The sequence below is a fragment of the Schistocerca piceifrons genome, chromosome 1 (assembly GCF_021461385.2).
Source record: "Schistocerca piceifrons isolate TAMUIC-IGC-003096 chromosome 1, iqSchPice1.1, whole genome shotgun sequence".
Lineage (NCBI taxonomy): Eukaryota > Metazoa > Arthropoda > Insecta > Orthoptera > Acrididae > Schistocerca > Schistocerca piceifrons.
The window spans coordinates 578,162,215-578,189,518 of record NC_060138.1 but is presented as its reverse complement, the minus strand read 5'-3'; the positions used below and the strand labels follow the sequence as shown (position 1 = coordinate 578,189,518).

General features: G+C 40.2%; 1 protein-coding gene across 1 annotated transcript in view; it reads right to left on the bottom strand.

Annotated features, from left to right (window-relative positions):
- LOC124802304 overlaps window positions 1-27,304 on the bottom strand; it is an 82,028-nt gene that overhangs the window by 5,135 nt on the left and 49,589 nt on the right. Inside the window, exon 7 of the mRNA XM_047263141.1 lies at window positions 21,875-23,215. Coding sequence (XP_047119097.1) covers window positions 21,875-23,215 — 1,341 coding nt within the window. The remainder of the gene's footprint in view (window positions 1-21,874; window positions 23,216-27,304) is intronic.

The window sequence follows — 27,304 nt, the reverse complement described above, 5'->3', positions numbered from 1 at the left end:
AACTACTGCCTCTCAGTTTATTTACTTCTTAATGAAATTTGTCGTAAATAGTATATCTCTTCTTCCAACAAACAACTCAGTTCATACATACAATACCAGGAACAAAAATGATCTGCACAAGGACTTAAAAGCACTTACTTTAGTTCAAAAAGGGGTCCACTACTCAGGAACACTCATCTTCAATAATTTGCCAGGAAACAAAAAAAAATTAGTTAGAAATAAAGATCAGTTTAAAAGGAGCCTGAAAGACTTACTACTGGCCAACTCCTACTCCATTGGCGAAATTTTTAATAGAAACAAATGATGTATTGTATTTATTCATACTATTAGTATTGTTATTTCAGCTTTAAAAAAAATCGACATGTTCCACATCCACGAGGATCTCCTCAGCACGGATGTATGGAATGAAAAACTAATCTAATCTGGGTGAAGCCGTGGGTTTTACGACGACATGATAAAAGCATTCAACAAAACTTGTTACGTGAGCTTACAGTGGAAGACGTCAAGTCGTACATCTATTACTTAAGAATGGATGAGCATACATTTCTGTATGTGCTCAGTGAAGTGTATCCTCATATCACAAAGCACAATATTCACTTAAGAACTGCTACATCTTCAGAAGACAGGCTCACTGTAACACTCCGATTCCTTGCTACAGGAGAGGGTTATGTTAGGTTAGGTTAGGTCTCCAACCTTCTTAATCTATTTTTGTATTCAGGGTGCCTCACATTGTAAAGCGCCTCATCAGCTTCAGACATCTCTATTAATTTTGTAGTTGTCGGCACACACCAATTGTATTTACCGGCAATGGTTATAAAAACACTACAGACGACAGAACGCTGCAGCGATTCTAGCGCTCCATGTGGTAACATGTCACATTGCAGTGAACAGAAGACAAGCGATTTCTTTGATCAAATATACAGCGAGGCCCTAGATTTGATCAAATATTGGACGACATTTGACAAAGTCCCTATTACACTATCAAATATCTTTGACAAAGATATTGGACAAAGAAATTTGATAGTGTAATACCGGCCTTATCAGCCTACCAACCACAAATCTTATGCCTCCAGTGTGATGTGGAGCACCCAGCAATCACCCTCAAGCCACAATGGACTCGCATTCGAGAGGACATCAGTTAAATCCCACGTCTGGCCATCCTGATTTAGGTTTTCCGTGATTTCCCTAAATTGCTCCAGGCAAATGTCGGGATGGTTCCTTTGAAAGGGCACGGCCGACTTCCTTCCTCATCCTTCCCTAATCCGATGAGACCGATAACCTCGTAGTTTGGTCTCTTCCCCCCAAACAACCCAACCCAACCCTCACCCTCAAGCTACACTGAGACCTCTCAGTGTGGACCTCCTGGACTTTGGTATTTGGCCCAACACAAGTGTTGTATGCTTGGACATTCTTTGTGAACCACACATTGATTCTAATAATTGTTATTCATATTTTTTGTAGAGGGTAGTCCTCAGGACTTAACATTTCTTTTTCTCTCATTTGAAAGATAGAAACTTAATTGTGAACAATTACCTAGGTTGGCTAGTTATGCTCCAAAGAAGGAGAGCTGAAGTTTTATGTTCAGTCTAATAAATTTACTTTGCATTGTCCACCTGGGCTTTGGTTTCTCTGTGCTAAAACTGGTATGAGCTGCTTCAATATGGAATGAGGTTTTCTGTGGACTCACTTTGCATATTTGTATTATGCCCCATGTAGACGTTGCTTCTTTATGTGCTTCCAAGTTTCTGGTAGACTAATGTTTGTTATTCACTCCAGTGTGTCTACACCTATGGATGTGACTATTTAGGTCTTACGGCTTTTCCAAATCATGCAATAGGTTCAGGAGTTAATGTTACAAATGATGGCTGCCATCACAACCTTGCCACCAGGAATCTCCACACGGTTGTCTCACATCAACTTGTTGGTAAAGGGATCCTGGATAGAATTTTCACTGTGCCCAGTGTTTGACAAAAAGGTGAAGGCACAGCCCACCTTGAACAGCACATCATCACTCATGAGATATCAGATGATGCCCAGCAGTGTGATTTCTTTTTTTTCCCCCCCCTAAGCAGCAGCAGAAGTTTATCATCTGTTGCAACAGCTCAATTCTGAGGTCAAGTCTCATGCTTTGCATTATGGACATTCAGAATCCTGTTAGTTGGACTACTTTGGCTCTCAAGTGAACTCGGCAGCTGCCCACAGCAAGTTTTTTAGCTGTTGTACACGAAATGGACAGTCATATAGGGAGTGGGTAGCCCAGTTGCAAGGCCATTCGAGGGATTGCCGTTTCCATTGTTCATATCCTTAGTGCAAACAGTTTTCCTGGTACTGCAGATCAAGGAACAAGCTGTTATGAGAAATGTATTGCCACCTGGGTTCTCCTCTCCTAAACCTTTTTCCATGCACCTGTAAAGCTGTAGTAATGACATCATCGAAGTAAAGTGTCAGTTGAGCAGTCAAGTTCAGTACCAACAGCCTCCCGGACAGCCGACATCTTTGTGGTCGACACATCAGCTGGTCCATGAACATTTTACGATTGAATGTACTCAATGCCCTTGGTTTGGAAGTCCACAGTTCAATCAATCGCATTAAACTGTTTGTCTTGAGCTTCTACCCGTACAAATTTTGTGCAAAATATGCCTGGGTTTTCTCACATCCATCAACCAGTGTCACCAATTTTGAAGTGCACTTATCTTTGTCCTTCAGTGAACATAGGTTTTCTTAAAGCATAGAATGTTCTGTTTGCTTTGCACAACAAGCTTCATCTTTAGCTGCAATGCTTGCAGGAAGGAGGAATTCTGACTCCTACTACAGTCAGTGGGCCACACCTATAGTGATTGTTAGGAAACCAAGTAGATCGTTCACGATTGGTGAAGATTTTAAGGCAACTGTCAATGCCCAGTTCATCATTAACACATACCCTGTTATTAAAGTGAAGGATATCATGGTGCGCCTTGCTGGAGGTGAAGTTTTTGCAAAAATGGACCTACAGGATACTTACTTGCAGCTTCCACTGGATGAAGCCTCCAAAGATATCTTGGTCATCAATATTCTATTTGGTCTTTTTCAATATAATTGTCCACCCTTTGGCACCATCAGCACATCAGACAAATTCCAACACTATTTGGAACAACTCACATGGAACATTCTAGGGACAGCAAATTATTTGGAGAAAATAACTGTCACTGGTAAAAATGCGCAGGATCTCACACATAATTTCAAATTCTTGTTTGGTGTGCCCCAATGGGCTAATTTGAAATGTAATAAGGAAAAATGTTGCAGGTGAAGTATCTGGCATATGTTTTCAGCACAACTCAAATCAGTGTTAGGTCAAATGAATTACTGCAGAAAATCCATTCCCCATGTGGCAGCTATTGCCAAACCACTACATAAGCTCCTTTGCAGGAATGTTAAGTAGTAATGGTCCTCTGCTTGTGACAACACTTTTCAAGAGCACAAACAGGATCAATTCGGTCAACGTGTCTCATGGTGTACAATCCTTCCAAGCGCCTGATACTGGTGACAGATGCGTCTGACTGTGCTTAGGTTCAGGTCTTTCTCACGAAGTTGACCACCTGACTGCATTTGTTTCCAAGACATCAATGCAACTGCAGCGAAATTACAATCAAATCATATCTGTGTCGAAAAACTTTCAGAATTATGTGTATGGATGGAGATTCATCCTGTTAACGGATCATGCTAATACACAGACCAGGAGCAACAACTGCCTGCAGAGATGGGCATTTTCTTCTTTGGGTACCACTATGGAATCTAGCATCGGTCCACAATGCAACACGCCACTGCAAACATCCCATCATGTCTACCCTTGGGATAAGACCCTCAGATTGATATGGCTTCTGAAGCCTGCTTTTATATGATGCTGAAGCTGAAGCAGCAGTGGCCGGCTTGCCTTGATGCTGCAGTCATCGTATGTTGGTCACCAGAGGACACAGACCTCCACGAAGTAATGCGATTAGTGAAGAACAGTTTGTCACTGGGCTGCAAGACTCCTGAACGTTGGGACATTCAGGCCTGTTGGTATTGTTGATATGAGCTGTCCTCTGTCAAAGGCACCCTCTAGTTCCCTGGAGATAATGGCCCCACCAGAGTGGTCATTCCACAAACACTCCAACACTGTGTCATGACATTACTTCAGAAAAGCCATTGTGGTATGGTCATCACCAAATGGTTGGCTCACCAACACATCATCTGGAGGGGAACTGACAACGATATTGAACACGTGGTTGTGGCATACACGACATATCAAAGCAAGAAGGCAGTACTGGCTCACCCGTACTTTCATTGGCCTGATGTGACATCTCTATGGTTCTGCATTCATCTAGATTTTGCAGGGCTCTTCCTACACTACACTCGGTTGGTCGTTATAAATGTCGACCACAGTTTCCCATACATTACATGGATGCAGTCAACATCATCAACAATAATCATCCAGGCCTTGTCTCACATGTTCTCAATTCAACGGCTGCCAGAAACCATTGAGTGTGTGTGTGTGTGTGTGTGTGTGTGTGTGTGTGTGTGTGGGGGGGGGGGGGGGGGGGGGGGGGGGAACACGGTCCTCAGTGTACATCAGCAGAGTTTTGCAGTTTTTGTGTGGAGAACAGCATAGCTTTGGCACGTAAAGCACCATTTAACACTGCTTAAAATGGACTGGCAGAGAAGTTAATCCACACTTTCAAAACTCAATTGGCACAGCTGTGCCAATATCATGGTCTCCTTCAGTCCCTCTCTTGCCTCGCATCCGGTGTCTGTATTGTCACTGCTGGTGTCTATACTGCCACCGCTATGCCTTTCAGGATATAGTCTGGGGGAATAATTTTTTCCAGGGGTACCAAGTGGGTACTGACTCATGCCATGCACCTAGTGGGCACAGTAATGATCAAGATCTAACTGCCTCGTAGCTCCCACCGCAGAAAGCATATCAACCTGGTGTGCGCTCGCAGGGTGTCGACTATCCAGACAGAATAATCCCTACAATTTTCTGTTCCAGAGTTTGTCCCATCAAGGCCCAGGAACATCGATCATGACCATGACCACAGGACCCACAGGCCACAGGAGCTGGGGACACCAGTCTTTTCATGGGCCAGGTGCACGCTCCTATGGACGTTGATGGCACTCCCCTGATCCTCCAGTTGCCCAGGATGCCGACAGTGGCACCACCACCTTCTGGCATGTCAAGATGTGTCACAATATCTCTTCTATGGGAGGATGTTGTGTGGGTCTGACAGCCCTCCAGCATAAAAGCAATGCGTCATGGGTGGCCTACATCACAAATCACAGCAGCGACATTGGCTAACACGGCCACTGCAAGTGCAAGTGCAGGCCTCACTGGCAGGCAGTGGCAGAATCATCATCAAAGGGCACAGTCAGTGCACACCCACCCACGACAGAGACGTAATGGTGAACTATTACTTGTGTTGTGTAATTAGGCTATGAAGAAGGAGAATTGAAATTTTGTTTTCATTCTAATAAACTTAATCTTCATCCAAAGCAAATCAGCAACCAGTGTCTTTCTTCAGGCCTCCAAAATTATGGAAATTGCATGGGGGGAGGTTGGGACTTACGGAAGATGTGTAAGGGCTTCCCAGCAAAACTTCCGAAGCATACTCTAAACAGTCTTGGCAACTTGTGGGCAGACAACTCTGCAATAGAATGATGTCATCCAACAACATTCCTTGGTGTTTAGACTTGATGGGGCACCTCTGTTTTTACAAAGCCACCACATACCACTGTGCATTAATTGTGGTGCCATGTTCCAGATAGTCAATGAACAGCAGGCCCTTGCATTCAAAGAAAAAGGTTATCACAACTTTTCCAGAGGTGGCATTCGTATTGTTTTGAGTTTGCAGCTGAAGTTTTGCTGAGAAGCCTTCACACATACTCCATACAGTTCCAACCTCTCTCCACGCAATTCCTGCAATTTTGGAGTCCTAAAGAAAGACATTTGCAGCTTTCAATCTGCTTCAGATGAAGATGGGTCCAATCATGGTTCCACAGGCAACTGCAAACATTTTTCCACAAAGGCACTGATCATCTTGCCTCTCAGCAGGATAAATGTATTAACACCTATGGCAATTACTTTTGAAATAATGAACAGTTTATTACTTTTCCCAGCCTGTCTTGGTTTCATTTGACTGCTCATTGTAGAAGATATACTGCATCCAAAGAAATCCATTGCGAATAATCCTCCTCCTCCTTTTTAATAATAATAATAATAATAATAATGTGATTTCTCGAGCTTTTTTTTTTTTTTTTTTTTTAACTGTGTGCTTCTCAGTGTTTGGTCCATTTCTCATTTTAATGCACACTATTTCAAACATCCAACATAAACATCATGTTAAGATGCTGTGAGCTGTGTTATTACTCATATTCAATGCTTGAACTCCATCTTGACTGTGAAGTTTTGTTGGTGTCATACTGCTACTGATGGCAGAGATGGACTCCTGATGCTCACTATGCTCTTTGATGCTCTGATGACAAGATGGCTGGCAAGATCTTAATAAATTGAGTGGTTTCTTAAACTGAAACCTCTATCTCAGTTTATTAAATTTTCTGTCATCTTTTATAATATTCAAGACAGTGTTCAGTGACAGATGATCCAGTTCAAGTCAGGTATGTCACCGATGCTCCTTGCATTTTTGCTCAACTGTCCTAATAGTCTGATCAAAATACGACACGCCACATTCGCATGGAATGTGGTACACACTTGGTTTTTGGAGACCTAGATCACTTTCAACATTACAAAGACTTATTTTTGTTGATGGGAAGAAAGGAAGATTAAGAGTTTAGCATCTCGCTAACAATGAGGTCGTTGGAGATAGGGTACAAGCCCAGATAAAGGAACGATGAGGAAAAATCAGCCTTACCCTTTCAAGGGAACCATCCTGGGATTGCCATAATCAATTTATGGACACCATGGAAAATCAAAATCTGGATGGCTGGAGATTTGAACTCTTGAGTCCAGTGTGTTACCCTCTCAGCTACCTTGCTTGGTCTTTGTTGATGGGGCTGAAACACAATGGCTGCAACGTTTCCATGGGAATCTACTGATCCTTTCCGGATACTGGGCCAGCATAAGGCAAGTAAGTGATTCTTCACTCTTCTGTTTCTTAGTTTCAAGTTTTGTCTCAAATGTTGGTTCTAAATGCAACACCCACTAAATATGCCAATCTGAGCACTGATTCTTCAGAACACTATTCATAGGTGCTGTAATTCTTCAGCGAGGCTCTCCTTGTCTGCCAGTGTTCAAGCTCTCTGGATCAAAGGCTATGATGTATATAAGTACCAGATGTAGAAGCATATATCATAGGGATAAGATAGATACTGCATACAGGAAAACTGAAGAGATCTCCACACAAAAGAGAAACACCTTTACGAATACCAAGAGCTCAGATGGAAAACCAGTCCTAAGCAAAGAAGGGAAAGCCGAAAGGTGGAAGGAGTGTATAGAGGGTTTATATAAGGGAGATGTACTTGAGGGCAATATTATGGAAATGGAAAAGAACACAGATGAAGATGAGAAAGGAGATATTATACTGCATGGAGAATTTGACAAAGAACTGAAAGACTTCATTTGAAACAAGGCTCCGGTAGTAGACAACATTCTGTCAGAGCTTCTGATAGCCTTGGGAGAGCCTAACATGACAAAATTCTTCCACCTGGTGAGCAAGATGTATGAGACAGGTGAAATACCTGCACATGTCAAGAAGAATACATTAATTTCAGTTCCAAAGAAAGCAGGTGCTCACAGGCTTGAAAATTACCAAACTATCAGTTTAATAAATCACAGCTGCAAAATGCTAACACGATTCCTTTACAGAAGAATGGAAAAACTGGCAGAAGCCAACCTCAGGGAAGATCAGTTTGGATTGTAGGAACATGTGAAGCAATACTGACCCTATGACTTCTTATAGAAGATAGGTTAAGAAAGATAAACTTATGTTTATAGCATTTGTAGACTTATAGAAAGCTTTTGACAATGTTGATTGGAATAAACCCATTCAAATTCTAAAGGTGTCAGGGGTAAAATACAGGGAGTGAAAGGCTATTTATAATTTGTACAAAAACCAAATGACAGTTATAGGAGTCGAGGGGTATGAGAGGGAAGCAGTGTTTAGAAGGGTGGGAGACAGGGTTGTAGCCTACCCCCAATGTTATTCAATCTGTATACTGAGCAAGAAGTAAAAGAAACAAAAGAAAAATTTGGTGTAGGAATTAAAGTCCACAAATAATAAATGAAAACTTTTTGTGGTTTGCCAATGACGCTGTAATTCTGCCAGAGATAGCAAAGGACTTGGAAGAGCAGTTGAATGGAATGGACAGTGTCTTGAAAGGAGGATACAAGATGAACATCAATAAAAGCAAAATGAGGATAATGGAATGTAGTCGAATTAAATCAGGTGATGCTGAGGGGAGTAGATTAGGAAATGAGACACTTAAAGTAGTAGATGACTTTTGCTATTTGGGAAGCAAAATAACTGATAATGGTCGAAGTAAGGAGGATATAAAATGTAGACTGGCAGTGGCAAGAAAAGCATTTCTGTAAAAGAGAAATTTGTTAATATTGAGAATAGATTTAAGTGTCAGGAAGTCCTTTCTGGAAGTATTTGTATGGAGTGTAGCCATGTATGGAAGTGAAACATGGACAAATAAATAGTTTAGACAAGAAGAGAATAGAAGCTTTTGAGATGTGAAGCTACAAAATAGTGCCGAAGATTAGATGAGTAGATCACGTAACAAATGAGGTACCGAATAAAATTGGGGAAAAGAGAAATTTGTGGCACAGCCTACCTATAACAAGGGATTGGTTGGTAGGACATATTCTGAGTGAGGTATCAAGGGATCACCAATTTAGTGTGTGTGTGTGGGGGGGGGGGGGGGGGGGGGGGTAAATCTTAGAGGGAGACCGAGAGATAAATACAGTAAGCAGATTCAGAAGGATGTAGGTTGTAGTAGTCGCTTGGAGATTAAGAGGCTTGAACAGGATAGAGTAGCAAGAAGAGCTGTATCAAACCAATCTTTGGACTGAAGACCACAACAACAAATACCAGGGAATGAGATCAGAAATTGGAATTAATGGAAAGCTGAAGAAAAATCAAATAAAAAAGAAATAAAAGTCAGACTTCACCATTTCTGTCAGTCCTACCAAAGTGAGAAAAATATCTCAAATTCCTTTAATGCATGTTCTTTTCCAGCCTTGCCATAAAGTTTTGGAAATATTACCTGTTTGAAGACACATCTCTGCAATTTGTATTGTGTCTTAGGGGCCTCCATCTCAAAATATAGGATGCATTACTCAAAAGTCCTGCACACACAGAATGATTCTACATAGACACAAAAATGATGGAGAACAGAATTGCTCCAACTTATTTCCACAATAAGCAGACTGAGACTACCAGTTGCTTGACTTGGTCACTCGTATGTAAGGAACAAGCAACAAGTGAAAACTGGTGGACTTCAGAGCCACTGCATGACAAGTTCTATCATGCTCACCCTCTGCATACTCATACAGTATTTAAGTGAAAGCTAGTCAACGCTAAAACATTCCCCATTATATCGCACTCAGGAGTCATCCATACTAGGCTTCCAGAAAAGCTTCATAATACTGATCGAAAGTCCATGAACCTTAGGGTCTGTCAAATTGTCCACAATTCTTTCACAGTGAAACAATATTAGTGTTACTTTTTGTACTATTTATTATTAACAACACTCTTGTCACAAGCTTTATTAAAGTCTCTAGAAGTTTTCTTGGTAATATCTTTGTCTGACCAGTCCTAACAAATTGCTTTCCTTTGGTGTCATTACTGTGGTCTTCAGTTTAAAAACTGGTTTGATGTTACCTCCATGCTAATCTATCCTGTGAAAATCTCTCTTTCTCTGAATAACTACAGCAACCTATATCAATGTAATCCACTTACTGTAGTCAAGCCTTGGTCTTCCTGTAGCTGTAGAATTACACCCCCCCCCCCCCCCACCCCAAACACAAACACAAACACACACAAAAAAACCATCCCACTATTACCATATTTGTGGTTCCTTGCTGCCTCAGGAGGTATACCATCAACCAAAGTCTAGTTATGCAATACATTTCTTTCATCTCCAATTAAATTCAGTACCTCTTCATTAGTTATACAATCTATCCATTTAACCATCAATATTCTTCTGTTCACCACTTTTCAGCAGTTTATTTTCTCTGCTTGTCTGAACTGTTTATTATTCACATTTTACATCCATACAAGAGTACACTCCAGACAAATAACTTCAGCAAAAGGCTCCTAACATAATTTCTTTTTTCAGGAACACTTTTTGTGCTATTATTAGTTTGAATCTTATACACTCTCTACTTAACTCATGATGAGCTATTTTGGTGTCCAAATAACAAATCTCAATTACTAGTTTTAGTGTTCCATTTCTTCAACCAATTCCCTTAACATCGCCTGAAATGATTTGACTACATACCATTATTCTTGTTTTACTTTTGTTGATATTCATCTTATAACCTCTTTTCAAGACACTGTCCATTCCATTCAACTGATCTTCAAAGTCCTTTGCCATCTCTGACAGAACTATAATGTCAATGGCAAATCTTTTTCTCACTTAACATTAATTTCCTTTCGAAATTTCTCCTCGGGTTTTGTTTACTGTTGGGTCGTGGGTCGCTGTACAACTACTGCCTCCCTCTGTGATCCTTTGACTCATATAACTGCAATCTGGTTTCTGTACAAGCTGTAGACAACATTCCACTCTCTTTATTGTGTCTCAGCTGCCTTTGGTATATCAAATAATGTATTCCAATAAACACTGTCAACAGCTTTCCCTAAATCTACAAATGCTAAAAAGTTAGTTACATCCTTTCAGTCCATCTTCTACAGTAAGTTGTAAGGACAGCATTGCCTTGAATGTTTCTACATTTCTCTGCAAACCTAACTGCTCTTCCCCTAGGTTGGCTTCTACCAATCTTGCTAGTCTTTTGTCAATAATTCTTATCATTCTAGCAACCGTGACTTATTAAACTGATGGTTCAGTAGTATTTTTACTTATTTTATTTATTTAAGTCTTGCATCGAACCATGGTTTCACACATACAGTACAATTTTTACACCATAATTACCTAAGAAATATCAATTTTAATATGACAAATGTTATTACATGATCTGAGTGTCTCAAGTGGCAGTGTGAGTAAATTATACTGCCTATGCAATACACTGAAGCACCAAAGAAACTGGTATACGCATGCATATTCAAAATACAGATATATGTAAACAGGCAGAATATGGCACTGTGGTCAGCAATGCCTATATAAGACAACAAGTCAACAAGTGTCCAGCACAGTTCTTAGATTGGTTACTGCTGCTACAATGGCAGGTTATCAAGATTTAAGTGAGTCTGAACGTGGTGTTATAGTCAGTGCACGAGCAATGGGGCACAGCACCTTCGAGGTAGCATTGAAATGGGGATTTTCCACATGACCATTTCAGGAGTGTATCGTGAATATCAGAAATCAGCTGAAACATCAAATCTCTGACATCGCTGCGGCCGGAAAAAGATCCTGCAAGAATGGGACCAACAACAACTGAAGAGAATCGTTCAACATGACAGCAGTGCAATCTTCCGCAAATTGCTGCAGATTTCAATGCTGGGCCATCAACAAGTGTCAGCATGCGAGCCATTCAATGAAACATCATCAATATGGGTTTTCAGAGCCGAAGGCCCACTTAAGTACCCTTGATGACCACACAACAAACGCTTTATGCCTCGCCTGGGCCCGTCAACAATGACACTGGACTGTTGATGACTGTAAATATGTTGCCTGCTCAGATGAGTCTCGTTCCAAATTGTATCGAATGGCTAGACATGTACAGGTATGGAGACAACCTCATGAATCCATGGACCCTGCATGTCAGCAGGGAACTGTTCAAACTGGTGGAGGCTCTGTAATGGTGTGAGGCACATGCAGTTGGACTGATATGGTACCCCTGTCTACATATGACACTGGCAGGTGACATGTACATAAGCATCCACCTGCATCCATTCATGTCCATTGTGCATTCCGACGGACTTTGGCAATTCCAGCAGGACAATGCAACACCCCACAAGACCATAATTGCTACAGAGTGGCTCCAGTAACATTCTTTTGAGTTTAAACACTTCTGCTAGCCACCAAGAACATTACTGAGCATATCTGGGATGCCTTGCAACATGTTGTTAAGTAAAGATCTCCACCTCCTTGTACTCTTACGGATTTATGAACAGCCCTGCAGGACTCATGATGTCAATTCCCTCCAGCACTACTTCAGACATCAGTAGAGTCCATGCCACATTGTGTTGTGGCACATGTGTGTGCTCGTGGGGATCCTATGCGATATTAGGCAGGTATACCAGTTTCTTTGGCTCTTCGGTGTAATAAAGTTAATACTGGCAGTACTTGTACTATTGCAGCTGCTGCCACTAATAGTGATGATGATGATGATAACAATATGAAAAAGAACAAGAAGAATAAGAATAATGAGACAATAACGATAGTGGCAGACAGAAGAATAATTTATATGTGTACAAAATAGATTTTTTTGGTATGGCGAGTTCTGGGGAAAGGAAATTCAAGGAGACTGCAATGGTTACGAATGCTGGGAAATAAGGAAAGTTGGAAAGAAGGATGTAAAAGGGTAACAAGTGCACACAGGAATAATGGTAATCCTTAATGTTGCTTTAGCAGATATGTCATTAACTATCTTCTGAAGATGATGATGTTACTCAGTTGTATAATATAATGTAGGATGTTATTCCAGAGTCAGGTTCCTGCTACTGAGATGCATTTCGAGAAAGAAGCTGAACAATGTGTGGAGTGGGACACAAAGAATTTTGTTCTGATAGGAGCACATGTTTGTGTCACATTGTTCAGACAAGAGATTTAAGATTTATGAGAGATATGAGGGACAGTTTTCATTAATAAGCCAGTAAATAAGACAGAGTACGGAAATCTTTGCATCAATTGCCTGCATACAGCCAGGACATTTGTGGATAATATGGTGAAATATGATCACAGAGTTGAACATCGCAGGTATAATGAACACAAGCATTCACACCAGTTCCAGGTACCACAAGCTTTCCTGAGAATGGCCTTCCAGAATAACATCACTCTAATCAATAATTGGAAGGATAACTGTTTGTACACGTTTCTTATTCAGGTCCAGATAGAGATTTTTTTTGTATTTCTGTAGGGCATAGAGAGATGCTGATGTCTTCTTGTTCATTGCAGTTATGTGCTCAGTCCAATTTAGATTTTCTTCTATAATTATTCCTAGACTCTTTGCTGAAGGAGAGAAGTTGATATTTTTCCCATTTACAGTTAAAGATTGTAGGCATTCCTGATATTTTGGGCTAATGAGCCCAGAATTACCATTAAGTACTGCTTGGGTTTTGGATGGGCTGAGCTTTAACTCTATATGCACTCCACCTATTTTGTTAGTGCACCCGGGTCAGTAATGAGATTCTTGATAGCTGTCTTCAGGTAAGGTTTTGCTCTCGGGTACAGCTGGAAGTCATCAGCGTACATGTAGTATTTGCAGGAGGACAAAACTAATGAAATATCATTTATACACAATGAAAAGATTATAGGACCTAACATTGGGCCCTGAGGGATGCCTAATACTACCCACCTTCACTCTGATTTTATGGTTCCGGATACGGTACACTGCTGGTGAAACAACAGGTATGAACAAAACTCTTGCACTGCACTTGGCAAGAAATTTAAGCTGCTCAGTTTGGCAAGTAAAATATCATACTCAACAGTGTCAAAGGTTTTGCTGAAGTCTAAGAAGCGTATGATAGTTGCCTCTCGTGCATCTGCAGCAAGATTCAGATCATCTGTTACCTTTATTAAGGCAGGTAATATGCCGCAATGTTCACAGATGCTGATTAACATTAGTCTAGTCTAGTAGGTTGATTGTAGTTAAGTCATTTGTTAGTTGGTGATGGACAATATGTCCTAATGCCTTGGACAGTGCAGGAAGCATGCAAATAGGTCAGTAATCAGAGGGTACTGAGGCAATGTCCCTTTTAAGTAATGGATTAACTAGTCCCTGTTTCCAAACACTTGTGGTTAAAGACTGGTCGACAAAAATGTGTTATATTGGGCAGTGGTGGGTCATTAATACACTTCATCATTATGTCCAGTAGATGCTGATCTGATACATATGATGGCTTTCTGATGGTACTGCGAGTAACATGCCTTAGATAGAATGTTTCGGAGCTGCAGTCACTTACTCCCATGAAGTAATCAATGGTCTATTTTGTTTGTGGTTCAACTGTGGTTGTAAGTAATGTGAAGCACCAGTCCAGTTCATCGGTTGGAACTGTAGGATCAGTTGCAGCTTTTACTTTGCCTATACCAAGACTACACAGGTTTTTCCATAGGGCAGTGGTCCACTTCTGTTGTCAGTTATTGTATGGGCATGCCCGAGTTTTGCATTTCTCACAGCTTGACTGACTCTGTTTTGCTTCTGCTTGGAAGTAATATGTTTTTCAGGTATCGGGCGTAGTTTATATGCCCGATGTGCAGTGTCTCAGAGATTCATATTCACACCTGCTTTTTATGAAACTGGAATGTTTTTCTTTATCTTGATGTCTGAGGGTATTTTTCTCTGACTCATATACCTTGTATACAAAGTGGGACTGTTATGTTACAGCTCACTCTACCAAGTATCTCAATAATTCCATGGGAATGTCATCCATTCTAGGTGACTGGTTTCAACTTTTTCAAATTTTGTCAAATTCTTCTTGCAGTATCTTTTTTCCCATCTCATATACAGTCATGCAAGCATCAAAACCCTCTTACATTTCTCCTCTAGCCTTTCCTGGTTTGGCATTTTGTTTTTTCTGTCAGTATCACTTTTTTAGATGATCTACTCCCTTCCACCTGCTTCACTTTCATATTTTCCCTTTTTGTCGAGTTAAATGTATCCTGGATTATTCAAGGATTTCTTCTGGGCCTTGACTTTCGGCTTATTTAATCCTTGGCTGCCTTCACCATACAATCTCTCAAAGCTACCACTCTTATATTGTATCCTTTTCCTCTGTTTCTGTCAGTTATTGCCCAAAGCTCACTTTCAAACACTCAACAACCTCTGGGTTTCCAGAATGAGATTTTCACTCTGCAGCAGAGTGTGCGCTGATATAAAACTTCTTGGCAGATTAAAACTGTGTGCCCGACCGAGACTCGAACTCGGGACCTTTGCCTTTCGCAGGCAAGTGCTCTACCATCTGAGCTACCGAAGCACGACTCACGCCCGGTACTCACAGCTTTACTTCTGCCAGTATCTCGTCTCCTACCTTCCAAACTTTACAGAAGCTCTCCTGCAAACCTTGCAGAACTAGCACTCCTGAAAGAAAGGATACTGCGGAGACATGGCTTAGCCACAGCCTGGGGGATGTTTCCAGAATGAGATTTTCACTCTGCAGCGAAGTGTGCGCTGATATGAAACTTCTTGGCAGATTAAAACTGTGTGCCCAACCGAGACTCGAACTCGGGACCTTTGCCTTTCGCGGGCAAGTGCTCTACCATCTGAGCTACCGAAGCACGACTCACGCCCGGTACTCACTGCTTTACTTCTGCCAGTATCTCGCCTCCTACCTTCCAAACTTTACAGAAGCTCTCCTGCGAACTTAGACATATTATGGACAAAGTTGATTTCTGTGTTTGTTTTATTTCACTGAATTATTCATAACCAAAACATTCTTGCTAACCACGCATTCCAAAGCAAATAATCAGACATATAATAGTACTAGGATAGTACTAGGAACAAAAATCTTAAGTTGGATCACATATAGAGAGCAATCAAACTGTCACACTACATAACATTAAATGTTCTGTGGTACAGAAATATTGACTGCCATTTAAGGTACCAAAGCAAAAACATCAGTTCTGCCAGATAAAATCCATTCCCAAAATTAGACAGGACCACAACTAATTCTTGCGAGGCTACACTTATGTTGTGGATGAAACTGAGTTCCACAAATTTAGATACATGGAGGACTCATGTTTATGTTTCCAAAATGTTGACTCAGAGGAAATATTGTGGAATTTGCACAACGTGATCCAGTGGCAAACCCATGAAGACTATTTACAACATATCTGCCAGGAAAGCTTAAGGAGTCACATGTGTTCCTCTAGTCCCCATCTTCAACAAATATGCCAAAGTGACAATCACACACCTTATTAACTATGGAAAGTATGGCCTCTAACGCAGTCTTTTTTAGAATACAACTAATCACTATCGAATGTAATAAGAAAATAGCTCAAGAACCAGAGGTGCACAGCAATTAAATTTGCCTCCCCTAAAGAAGTTTTGATTTATGAAAGATTTTTTTTTCTGTGTTGGAATACACCATTTGGAATACACCAAAACCGCCGCTTTGAACCCTCTCTAGCCATGATTTTTTCCAAAACTGTTTCTCCATCTCTATGCTGCTCAAGGTAGCACTTCAGTTTCAAAGATGGCGGCCAAGTCAAAAGTGTATCATGTGTCTCCACGAAAAAATGTAAATTTCGGTAGTAAAAGGAAAAGGTGTGCAAGTTGTAAGAATGAAATACTGAAGCTGAACGAAAGGATATCCAGTCTACAGTTTACAATCGACGCTTAAAAGGTGGAAATAAGTAAACTACAATCTGAAAAACGTGAGACGCTAATGAAGAAAGAAGACTCGGTCTCGGGAAGATGGAAGATAATGACTGAATGAAGTTGTACTCAGAAGGTGAAAGATCTGAAAGACAGTGAACATTTAGTGTAAAAAAACTCTTTTGAAGTGGTTTCTGCCGTGGATTCAGTGAACACATTGGAAAGGGTTGAAAAGTTGGAAAACAAAGTAGGCAAACCGTTGCTCATTGTAAGTAGGTCAAACAGTGAAAATACTGCATCAGGAGAGATTCTAAAAACTCCAAAAATAAGTGCGCACACCTACACTACCACAGACTTCAATGCAACAAAGATAACTACGTTAAAGAACGCATCTCCAGCGAAACTGCAAACTGAAGAACATTGAAGAACCTAAATCTTTACAAAAAGTGTGAAACACAAAACAATCTGTGTGTTAGGTGATAGCCATGACCGTGAAATTTCTGCAGTGTTGATGAGAACATGTAGTTTGAAGGCATCTGGTTTCATAAAGCCAGGGGCTCCATTGAGTGAAATAACGGACCTAACAACATCAAATGATGTAGCTAGTTTGAATAAAGACGATTTCACTGCGTTAATAGGAGGATCAAACGAAGTCTATAGAAACGGGACATACAAGATTATTACAGAAATGAGGAAATGTTTAAATAATTTAACCCACGCAAATGTATTCATTGTGAACATCCCACATCGTCATGATTTACCACCCTGGTCATGTGTGAACCGCGAAATTAATGTTGCAAACAAGTGTATCACTGAAATATGCACTAACTTTAAGAATGTCAATATTGTAGATATAAACAGATTGGAGCAAAGGTTCCATACAGTCCATGGACTTCATTTAAATATGCCAGGAAAGAAATTACTAGCCGAAAAAATATGTACTCGCATCTCAAAGAAGAGTGAAGAAAAAAGTATAAGTGACAAACAAAAGGAGATTAATAAGTGCTTTAGACGAGTTACACGCTGTGCCATCGGCCAAACACAAATTACCAAGTGGTTTAAACCAATTAGGTGAGAAACAAACAATCAAGTTGTCAGCCAAACGAAAATTATGAAATGGTTTAAATCGAAGAGGACAGATGTGGATGAAGCAAAACTTATACAAGCTCCAGAAGTTAACTCACCTGCTGAATGCCACCAGCAAACAGAAGCCACACACAAGAAAGATACCGAAAATTTTTTTGGGTAAGTGCTGTATTAGAAATGCCATTAGATAAAGAATCAGAAACCATTTCAACTAAAGTTACTAAATACCCGGATTTTGCTATACTACACCATAACATTCAGTCACTCACAAATAAAATTTCCATGTTGGAAGCACTACTCCAGTATGCACTAAACGTAGACATAATTTGCATTACTGAACATTGGCTACGAAATAACGAAGTAAAATCAACCTCAATCTCAGACTATAGATTAGCAAATCATTTTAGCCGAGAGTTTTCCAAACACAGTGACTGCTATCTTTGTGAAAGAACAAATAAAGTTCTGTGATGTCAGTAAAAGTTATATTGACCCAATTGAAAAAGACTTTGAACTTTCCTTTACTAAACTGCCAGAGCTTAATTTCATAGTTATTAACATATATAGAGCACCAATTGGAAACCTGCCAGTCTTCATGAATACACTAGAGGTTCTGTTGAACAGGATCAATACACTAAATATAAAGATAGTGCTTTGTGGGGATTTCAATATTGAGTTTTCAAAAGACAGCAGCACGAGAGATGCTTTGATAAATATGACCAATACATTCAATATGATCCCCACAATACACTGCCCAACAAGATTAATAGAATGCACAAATTCCATTATTGACCAAATATTCATCTCAGAAACAACTTAGTTTGGCAAGCAGAGTACTGAGCATGGGTTACGGTGATCATGAGGCACAGCTGCTGTGTATAGAAATGCCAACAAGTAGTAGTAGTTCCAAAAAAGTAGTCGAAAAAAGAACCTTTTCTGAAGATAACATTAGAATTTTTAATCTCTTCCTGGTGAATGAAAACTGGGAAAGCATTGCCACTCAGAACAATGTTGATAGCATGTACATGAGTTTTCGGAGCATCTTTCTTCACTATTTTAATGAAGCATTTCCAAAAGTAGTAAAAACAGTAAACCTAACAATAATAAGCAATGGATAATTAAAGGAATAAAAATTCCCAGTGAGAGAAACAGATTTCTGCAGTACTGTTGTAAGAAATATAGAGTAACCAAAGAATTCGCAGATTATTCAAAAGCCTACAAAAGAATCTATGGTAGAGTAGTCAAAGAGGCGAAAATTATGTGGAATGACAATTTGATAAGAAACTCATCTAACAAAATGAAATCCACATTGAGAGTTATAAAGAAAGAAATTTGTAGTTCAGCTCCAAAGAAAAAGAATGTTTCAAAACACTAGAAGGCTCAAAAGTCACAGACCCAAATTCAGTTGTGGAAAAATTCAATGAATACTTCACTTCACTAGCTGAAGACCTCATTCAAGTACACTGTCAAGAACCAGCCCCAAGTTTCTCCAGCAAGTCAGTGATCTCGACTGCTTCTATGTATGTTCATGAAACAAACCCCAATGAAATTACAAGTAAAATTAAATCATTAAGCAATAAAATGTCACGTGGTCTTGATGAAGTACCTGATTTCAAATTAAAAGCATGTGCTCACCACATAGCAAACCCCTTGGCACAAATTTCCAACCTCTCTTTAAAAACTGGTGTATTTCCAGACATTTTTAAAATAGCAAAAGTTTCACCACTGCTAAAAAAAAGGTTCTTCTGAAAAAATATCAAACTACTGACCCGTGTCACAGTTAAGTTCCGTCTTAAAAATTCTAGAAAAACTCTTCTATGACAGGCTTTTAAGTTTAATAAATAAATATGCACCTCTTACAGTACTACAACATGGTTTTAGAAAGTCTAAATCTACACAGACAGCAATTTTCGAATTCTTAGACTGTATTTTAAAATCCCTTGATCAACATAAATTAGCTGCAGGTATTTTTCTAGATCCATCAAAAGCCTTTGATGTCCTGGACCATAACATTATGTTCGAAAAATTAGAAAGACAAGGAGTAAGAGGTGTAGCACATACCTAAAAAACTGCAGGCAGATAGTATCACCGCAGTATGAATTCAAAAAAAATGAATAAAACATGAAACAACTCCTTTCTTTCTAGCAAATTACCAATAAAATATGGTGTACAGCAGGGCTCAATCTTAGGTCCACTACTCTTCTTGATTTATGCGGACGACTTAGTTCAATGTATGAGTCCCACAAAAACTATCCTGTTTGCCGATGACATCAGCATATTGCTCACTGGATCCAGTCCAGAAACTTTGCAGTCCACAGCAGAAAGTTCTATGAAAAGACTTTCTGAGTGGTTCACAAAAAACAAGCTCATTATAAGTACTGAAAAAACTGTGTGTGTTTATTTTCATTTAATTGCTCCAACTAATCAAATGGCTATTCAAGCACAATTAAAAATGATCCCCTAGAAAATGTAAGTGTCACAAAATTTTTGGGTCTGTGGGTTCAGCAAAACTTAAAGTGGGACACACATATAAGTAACTTACCTAGAAAACTATCATCTGTGTACTATGGCCTAAGAATTTTAAAGGCTACAACAAGCAAAACAACAGTACTGTAGGCATACTCTGCACAGTTCCACTCACTAGTCTGATATGGGATTATTTTCTGGGGCTACTCAACTCACAGTGTAAATGTTATTAGAATGCAAAAAAGAGCTCTAAGAATAATTTGTGGCCTTAAAAAGATGGAGTCCAGTAAATCCCAATTTACTGAGCTTTGTGTTCTAATGTTCCAAGTTTATTCATTTATGCAACTATCTTGTTCTCTAGGGACTACCTCCTGAAAACAGGCAAATTGCTACAGGAAAAAAATGTACACAACTGTAGTACCAGAGGGAAATCAAATATACATCAAAAATATCACAGAACAACCACATATCAGAGGAGCATAATTAACATTGGTGTAATACTACACAATAAGATACCAGAGGAAATAAAAAATGCTTCTCATCCGATATTTAAAGCTAAACTAAAGGCATTTCTAATAAAGCACTGTTTCTATTCTGTCAGAGAATTTCTGAAATTAATTGTAATAGGTACCTATTTTTAATTTGCCTACAATTTTGCTAAGACTATGTATTATTGTAACTCATCTTTGACCTGTCCAATATCAATTGTACAATTTGTGCTGTATGATAAAACTGGACCAATAAAAAAAAATCCAATCAAATCAAATCACATGTCTGAAGCACTGAATAACCAGTCCTTAAGAAAACCATGATCAAATTCCTAATGAATATTCTCAAGTCTATGAAACCATCATGTAAAAGTCATTATATATTTTAAAATTTAGTCTCCATTTTCAGCAGTACTATCTCATCAGCACTAACAAATATAAAGTTCATAGAGAGGAAATTTTCTGTGCGAGACAATTATTCTTAATCTGCAAAAGAGTAAAAACAGTCTATATGAACTGATCTTGAGATCGCAGGAGACTGGTTTACACACTGGCAGTAAGGTACAGTGCAATGTTATGTAGTGACACTTCACATGTAACATATTGTCTGCAACTTATCTTAACACATCCATCAATATATATATGTTTTTTCCCCAAGGACATTTTAGTTAACATATTGATCATGACTGCATCATACAAACAAAACCAAATAGAACTTGGTCTACGTTCTGATTGCCAAGACATATGCAAGTTTTTGCAGTGTTAGGTGAACATCTACTACTTTAAAATTAACCAGAAAATGAAAATGACATCAAATGATGCAGTTCACAGGTAAATAATTGTCTATTGTAAACTATGGTCTTACAAATTAGCTATCCATATACCTGTTGAATACAGCTCAGGATGTCAATCTGACATTACCTCTCTCATACTTTCCAAACTCTGGAAGGCTGTCCTGAGTAACCCATTCAGTAAATGCACTGTTCATGAAACTCAAAGATCTGAATATGAGGTCATGTGTGGAGCACAGTTTTTAACTATCAGAATGTTTCACAACAGCGTAAATTCTGTTACCGAGTGGGAAGATCATTTTGGAAATTTCCTTGTTTCCTCTTTTCTCTATAATATGAAGTTTAAATACAGTACTGGCTAATTAAATAAACACTTGTCATTTCCATGAAACTCTGCATTTGCAGTTAGAACTTACCAGTGAATGAATAATCTCAGGATCCTGAGCTGCAGAAAGTTCTAACACAAGTGCCATGGTCATATGCTGCTGCCTGTATACATATAAACAGGCTTCTTTTGGTAATGCTGATTGGTGGACTTCCTCCTCCACTTTTATGGTGTTACCAGATTTCTCTGTGCACTTTCTATTCTCTGTGTTGGCGGGAAAAATGGATTCTTCATGAATTTTTGAAAATTTTAAATCTGAAAGTTCATTAAAGCTTTTATCTTTTTCACTGATGCCACCTGACTTTTCATCATGAGCTAACAAACTCAATTTGGACAGAAGAGGGGTGAGTTGCAATGGACCAGTATATTTTGGTAGCACTGGAGAGTCAACCTCACCTTCACAGCATGAAACAGATCTCTGTCGATCACTGTCTCCACAATCTTCACTCATGTTAATTGTTTTTAAAGGTAAGCTAAGAGAACGTCTGTACATTTCCTGTTTGGACAATGAAGCACCATTATCGGACGCACTTGCAATTTGACCAGTTGGAGCAGACTGCAAACTGCTGGAGTTGGCGTGGTTTTCGGTTGTTACATTTGAAGAATGGCTAACATCAGGTACACTAATTTCATCCTCATGGGACACAAGTTTCATATTACTTGCAGCAGTATTTTCTTGTGTTCTCTCCATATCTAAAAGCTCATAATGGCGCGAAACATATTCATCAAATAGGGAATGTGATATTGGTACACCATCCCAACGAAAAACAGGAAACAGAGGATCTGTAATTGTATTAAAAAAATGTTTCCCTGGAGATAATTTTTCTTCTGGAGAAATGTCTTCCTCATGGCACAATTTCCGAGTAACTCTTGGAAGACCAAAACTGTAGCACCTTAATGGAACTCTTTTACTTGTGATCTTTGTGTTTTTATTAATATCATTTAAGCTGAGGCTGTGACCTTCTGTTTCACAGTAATTTGACAAAAAATTGTTGATTGACTTGGAATTTTTCAGGGTCTTTTGTTTAAGTATCATCTCATTGTTTCTTTTAAGGAAAGAAGGAACATTTTCACGTTTGGATTCATCATCATTCACTGTATTATTTGAGCCACGACAAATTGACATGACCTTTGCATGCAACACCTTACCAACATTCAGTTCTTTTAATGGTGTTGCGGCAATACTATATGAAGGTTTGTCAGGCATGTCATTGTTTAGTGATGCATTTTCTCCATTTAAGCCATTGAAACTAGTAGTAGTTTCAACATGTTCTCCATCTTCTTTTTCTTCTGGCACTGTAAATATTCTTGAAGTATCTCTCTTCATAGACGACAACTGTTCCTTTGTTGTCTGTGGTTTTCCACTGGAGACCTAAAACAAAGAACTACAGTAGAAGTGGAACGTGTGGTAAAATATCATACACACATTCTTCTAGTACATCTACGTTAGTAGTCCAGAAAAAAAAAAAATTAGTGTGTACCAAATACAGTTACTTGCAGTTTTAGTTACTTTGCTCCCTTTTTCATTCACAGTAAAAACAAGGAGATGCTAAATGTATGCTAAATATATGCTTTGATCTCAATTTTTTATGCTTCATCTGATCAATGTATTTTTACTATAAAAATGTGTGCAAAAATATTGTCTTTATACACAACTAACAAACTTATTACAGGACGTATGACTTCTCTTGTAATCTAATGAAACTTCCTCACACACTTTGTTCATCAGTAACTTCAAGTATTTACAGTTAAAAACTGTATAGCAACTCTGAAAAGGGCTATATCAAGGAAAGCAGCTGGTGTGCAGAATAGAAATGTAGGAAGAAGAGGCAGCAGGTGTAAGGGATAGTATTGTGACTTACGGATACTGGTGCTACTGGGTTGTGCAATGCACAATGACGCGACATGAAGGTCTGGATTGGGAGGGGCTGAAAGGACGAAGAAGAGTGGGACTGTTGGGAGGATGGTGTGGATGCAATGGTTTATCAGAGACTGAGATCAGGATGATTACAGGAGAGAAGGATGTACTGGGGGGGGGGGGGGGGGGGGGGGAAGGACCCCAATGGCATGGGTTGTGGGTGGGGGAAGACACCACACATGTATGTATGTTTATGTTATGTGCTCTCTATCTTGTTAAAGGATTTTTTCGAAAGCCATCAAGTTTTTATTAGTTTTCATGTGGATGTCAACAACTCAACACTTCTACTATTCAGTGAGTGGTCTTGTTTACTCCTAAATTATTTGCATTCTACCAGAACTTTTCTTACTATGTTACTTACCATATTAAGTATTTATCTGAAAAGATTGACATGTTTTACCTATTTTCACTCTATTATAATTAATAATTTACTGTGGTAATAAACATTTGCTCCAGAAAGTAAGCTGCAAGCCAACTGTGTTTGACTAATAAGTATAATGGATATACCTTTACAAAGATCTTCAAATTTAAGGTCCTCTATTCTTTATAGCAACATATCGCTGTGCTGTGAGATTCAGGAAGGACCCACTGCATATACAAAAGCAATATTGTTACTCACTAAACAAAAAGTTTTGTTGACATTTCTGATAAATATTCTGCTATTTGATTTGAAACATACAGCATGAATTGACAAAAAGTAGAAACACGAACACACACACGAAATTCAAGCTTTCGCAACAAACTGTTGCCTCATCAGGAAAGAGGGAAGGAGAGGGAAAGACAAAAGGATGTGGGTTTTAAGGGAGAGGGTAAGGAATCATTCCAATCCCAGGAGCGGAAAGACTTACCTTAGGGGGAAAAAAGGACAGGTATACACTTGCACACACACACATATCCATCCGCACATACACAGACACAAGCAAACATTTGTAAAGGCAAAGAGTTTGGGTAGAGATGTCAGTCGAGGCAGAAGTACAGAGGCAAAGATGTTGTTGAAAGACAGGTGAGGTATGAGCGGCGGCAAACTGAAATTAGCGGAGATTAAGGCCTGGCGGATAACGAGAAGAGAGCATATACAGAAGGGCAAGTTCCCATCTCCGGAGTTCTGACAGGTTGGTGTTAGTGGGAAGTATCTAGATAACCCGGACGGTGTAACACTGTGCCAAGATGTGCGGGCCGTGCACCAAGGCATGTTTAGCCACAGGGTGATCCTCATTACCAACAAACACTGTCTGCCTGTGTCCATTCATGCGAATGGGCAGTTTGTTGCTGGTCATTCCCACATAGCAAGCTTCACAGTGTAGGCAGGTCAGTTGGTAAATCACGTGGGTGCTTTCACACGTGGCTCTGCCTTTGATCGTGTACACCTTCCGGGTTACAGGACTGGAGTAGGTGGTGGTGGGAGGGTCCATGGGACAGGTTTTACATCGGGGGCGGTTACAAGGGTAGGAGCCAGAGGGTAGGGAAGGTGGTTTGGGGATTTCATAGGGATGAACTAAGAGGTTACGAAGGTTAGGTGGACGGCGGAAAGACACTCTTGGTGGAGTGGGGAGGATTTCATGAAGGATGGATCTCATTTCAGGGTAGGATTTGAGGAAGTCGTATCTGTGGTGTCACCGCCAGACACCACACTTGCTAGGTGGTAGCCTTTAAATCTGCCGCGGTCCGTTAGTATACATCGGACCCGCGTGTCAACACAATCAGTGATTGCAGATCGAGCGCCGCCACATGGCAGGTCTAGAGAGACTTCCTAGCACTCGCCCCAGTTGTACAGCCGACTTTGCTAGCGATGGTTCACTGACAAATTATGCTCTCATTTGCCAAGACGATAGTTAGCATAGCCTTCAGCTACATCATTTGCTATGACCTAGCAAGGCGCCATTATCATTTGCTATTTATCTTGTGATGTATGTACCGTCAGACCGATGTTCACCAATTATGGATTAAAGTTAAGTATTCCAGAAGCTACATACCTTTTTTGCTAATCTCTATTCCTTTAACTGTTCCAGACCTCACGCCAGCATGCGTGAGCTTAAACGCGTGCCTTCGGCTTCCTCTCATAGTGGCTTGGCTGTCTTGCCAAGTCACAACAGTTTGGCGACGAGCCAGTTCGCGTTCGGAACTATACAGACTGCTTTACTTGTGTCATGGCTTCGCCACAATCTCCAGACGTACTGTCCGAATTTTATCGCTTACAGAATCAGCAGACGCAGGCCCTACTGGATGCCCTTGGGCAGCTCATCCAGGGTCAACGTGCAATGCAAAACGATGTGGCGGCCGTCGCTCCACCGCTCCCGCAGCCACAACACACAGTCGCACCACCTTTTAGTCCTTTTGATGCGGCAGTGGAAAGCTGGACGGAGTGGTCCCGCCAATTTGGATTCCATCTCGCCGCCTACAGAATTCAAGGTAATGAGCAGCAGCCTTTTCTCCTTTCCGTTGTCGGCGTCCAGACGTACCGTGTGATAGTGAAATTATTTCCCCGACGCGACGTAGCAACTCTGTCCTACGAAGAAATTTTTTCTGCATTAAATGCATATTTCAAAGAATCAGTCAATGTAGTTGCCAAACGGTATACCTTCTTTCGTACAAAACGTACGGCAGGACAGACTAATCGGGAGTGGGTTGCAACCTTGCAAGGCCTTACTAGGGATTGTGCTTTTGAGTGTGAATGTGGACTCCCTTATTCAGATACTATGGTACGTGATGCTATTGCACAGAACGTTTCTGATGTTCGTATAAGGGAACAGATTTTGAAACTAGTCAATCCCTCCCTTCAACAAGTGACAGACATATTGGATCGGCAGGACACACTTGACTTTGCTCAGGAATCGTTTGAAACTTCACCAGCCGTGTGTCAGGTTAACCGGCCCGCCGGACGCACTGCATGGAACAGTAAACAGCCCTCGCACCCGTCCGCGCAGCTGCCGCCAATCTCTCAGCCACGTGTGCCGCGCAAGCAAGCAAATGCTGTGATAAAATCATGCCCGCGGTGTGCTACTAGACATTCGCGTGAGAATTGCCCGTCACGCCAAGCTATTTGCTTTTTCTGTAATACAAAAGGACATGTTCAAAGTGTTTGCCAGAAAAAGCTCAGAACGGACACTCACAACCATTCCAAGCCCTTTGCTTCGCGCCGGAATCGGAATTAAACCTAGAATACTCAGGCTCGTGAACCTTCGCCCATGGAAATTCATAGTCATTCCACTCCGCCCAGTGCCACTCTCTCTAACAGTGACTGTGTCCATCCGACAAATAGTGTGCGTCGACATCGCCGGACATCCCGTCAAGACGCAAGTGATTCTGTACCAGTGTCAGTTCAGGTTGCACGAGACAGTCGCTCTTGTCGTCAGCAGGACAATAAACTTTTTGTAGACTTGGACATTAATGGCAACGTGATACCATTCCAGCTCGATACCGGAGCTGCAGTTTCCTTGATCAATCGAGACACGTACAAACAGCTGGGCACCCCTCCGTTGCAGGCCGCAAATGTTAAGCTCAGTAGTTATTCAGGACAAGCAATCCCTGTGTTAGGACAGTGCA